At 40.2% G+C, this 1,489-nt stretch overlaps 1 protein-coding gene across 1 annotated transcript; it reads right to left on the reverse strand.

The window, feature by feature from the left end:
- Positions 1–314: 314 nt before the first annotated feature.
- LOC114218792 (olfactory receptor 52A5-like) lies at positions 315–1,265 on the reverse strand. Its single transcript, XM_028116065.2, is given in 1 exon segment — positions 315–1,265. A coding segment is annotated over 1 exon segment (951 nt).
- Between the last annotated feature and the right edge of the window lie 224 nt (positions 1,266–1,489).

Below are 1,489 nucleotides of genomic sequence, written 5' to 3' on the forward strand. Positions count from 1 at the left end.
ATCAGAGGCTAACCGCTTAAATTCACTTGTGTTTTTAAGAAACTTCCTCACTGAAAGATTAAAGAAAAATCTTCATTGACTAAGCCAGAAACAAGTTTTCATGTTTTCTGCCCTTTATATCACCTACTGATAAGTTGATTCTGTATCCATAAAAGTTAAAATTGTTTAAATAGGAATCAGATCCTGTCTCCAAAGTAAAATCTAGAACTGTATATTTCAGCAGCACGAATGAGCTGGAGAAAGCACAAAATCTGACTCCAAAATAGTATTTCTCAAAGTGAAATTTTATTATTTGAAAAAAGTTAAATGAGAAATCAAGAAGGATCTTTAGAGTAGAAAATCTTGGACACTCAATATCGAATCTGTTTGGTCTTCACCCCATACACAATAGGATTGAGCAAAGAAGGGACAAGCAGATAAAGGTTGGACAGAAGAATATGAATGTAGGGTGGAATATGGAACCCCAACCTGTGTGTAAAGAAGGAGAAGAAACCCAGAAGATAAAACTCGAGGAAGACACAAATATGGGCAATGCAGGTGTTGAAGGCTTTGAGCCTAGCGTCCTTCTGCGGCAGATTGAAGACAGTTAGAAATATTTGGATGTAGAAGAGTGTGATGAAGATTGTGTCAAATCCAAGTATAGTGAAAGCCACAAACAGGCCATAGATCTTGTTGATTCGAATGTCTTCTGCTGCCAACCTCACGATGACCATGTGCTCACAGTATGAACGGGAGACCACAGTGGTCCGGTAGTATTTCAGCAGACATTTGATGGGGATAAGACATGGAGCTACAAGGAGGGCTGCTCTGAGCGTCACTCCAACCCCAATCTGAGTGAGAAGTTGGTGTGTAAAGACAGTTGCATGTCTCAGGGGATCACAGTTGGCCACATAGCAGTCCAGGGCCATGGCCAGCAGAATTCCTGATTCAATGGACTGGAAGGTGTGGATAAGCCACATCTGAAAGAGACAGGCATCAAAGTATATTTTTGGCAGATGAAACCAGAATATTCCTAGCATTTTTGGTAGGATGCAGGTACTAAGAGCAATGTCTGTTGCTCCAAGCATTGCCAGGAAGAGATACATGGGCTCATGGAGGCTGCGTTCAGATTTGATGATGACCAGAAGCAGGGAATTTCCAAATAGAGCAATGATGTACATGGCACAGAAAGGAATTCCAATCCAGAACTGCAAAGACTCCAAGCCGGGGATCCCAATCAGTGTTAGTACTGGGGGCATGAAGACTGTGCCCCTGAGCTTGAACATTTTAGCTTAGAGCTGTCTGATTAATGCTTCAAATTTTGTATTGGGTTTCTCTCTTGTTTATATTTGTTCTCATCTAGATTTATTGAAATTTCTAGAAACAGAAATTGAATGTGTTTTTAAAGGGCATTTTATCAAGCGTATGTATTCACTGATAATATAAGTCTAAGAATGCATATACAGACTCCCAAAATTCTTTGTCTCTGTCTCTGTCTCTCTCTCTCTCT

This window comes from Eumetopias jubatus, unplaced genomic scaffold, assembly GCF_037043125.1.
Source record: "Eumetopias jubatus isolate StellerSeaLion01/CBP00866 unplaced genomic scaffold, mEumJub1_p1.0 scaffold_13, whole genome shotgun sequence".
Lineage (NCBI taxonomy): Eukaryota > Metazoa > Chordata > Mammalia > Carnivora > Otariidae > Eumetopias > Eumetopias jubatus.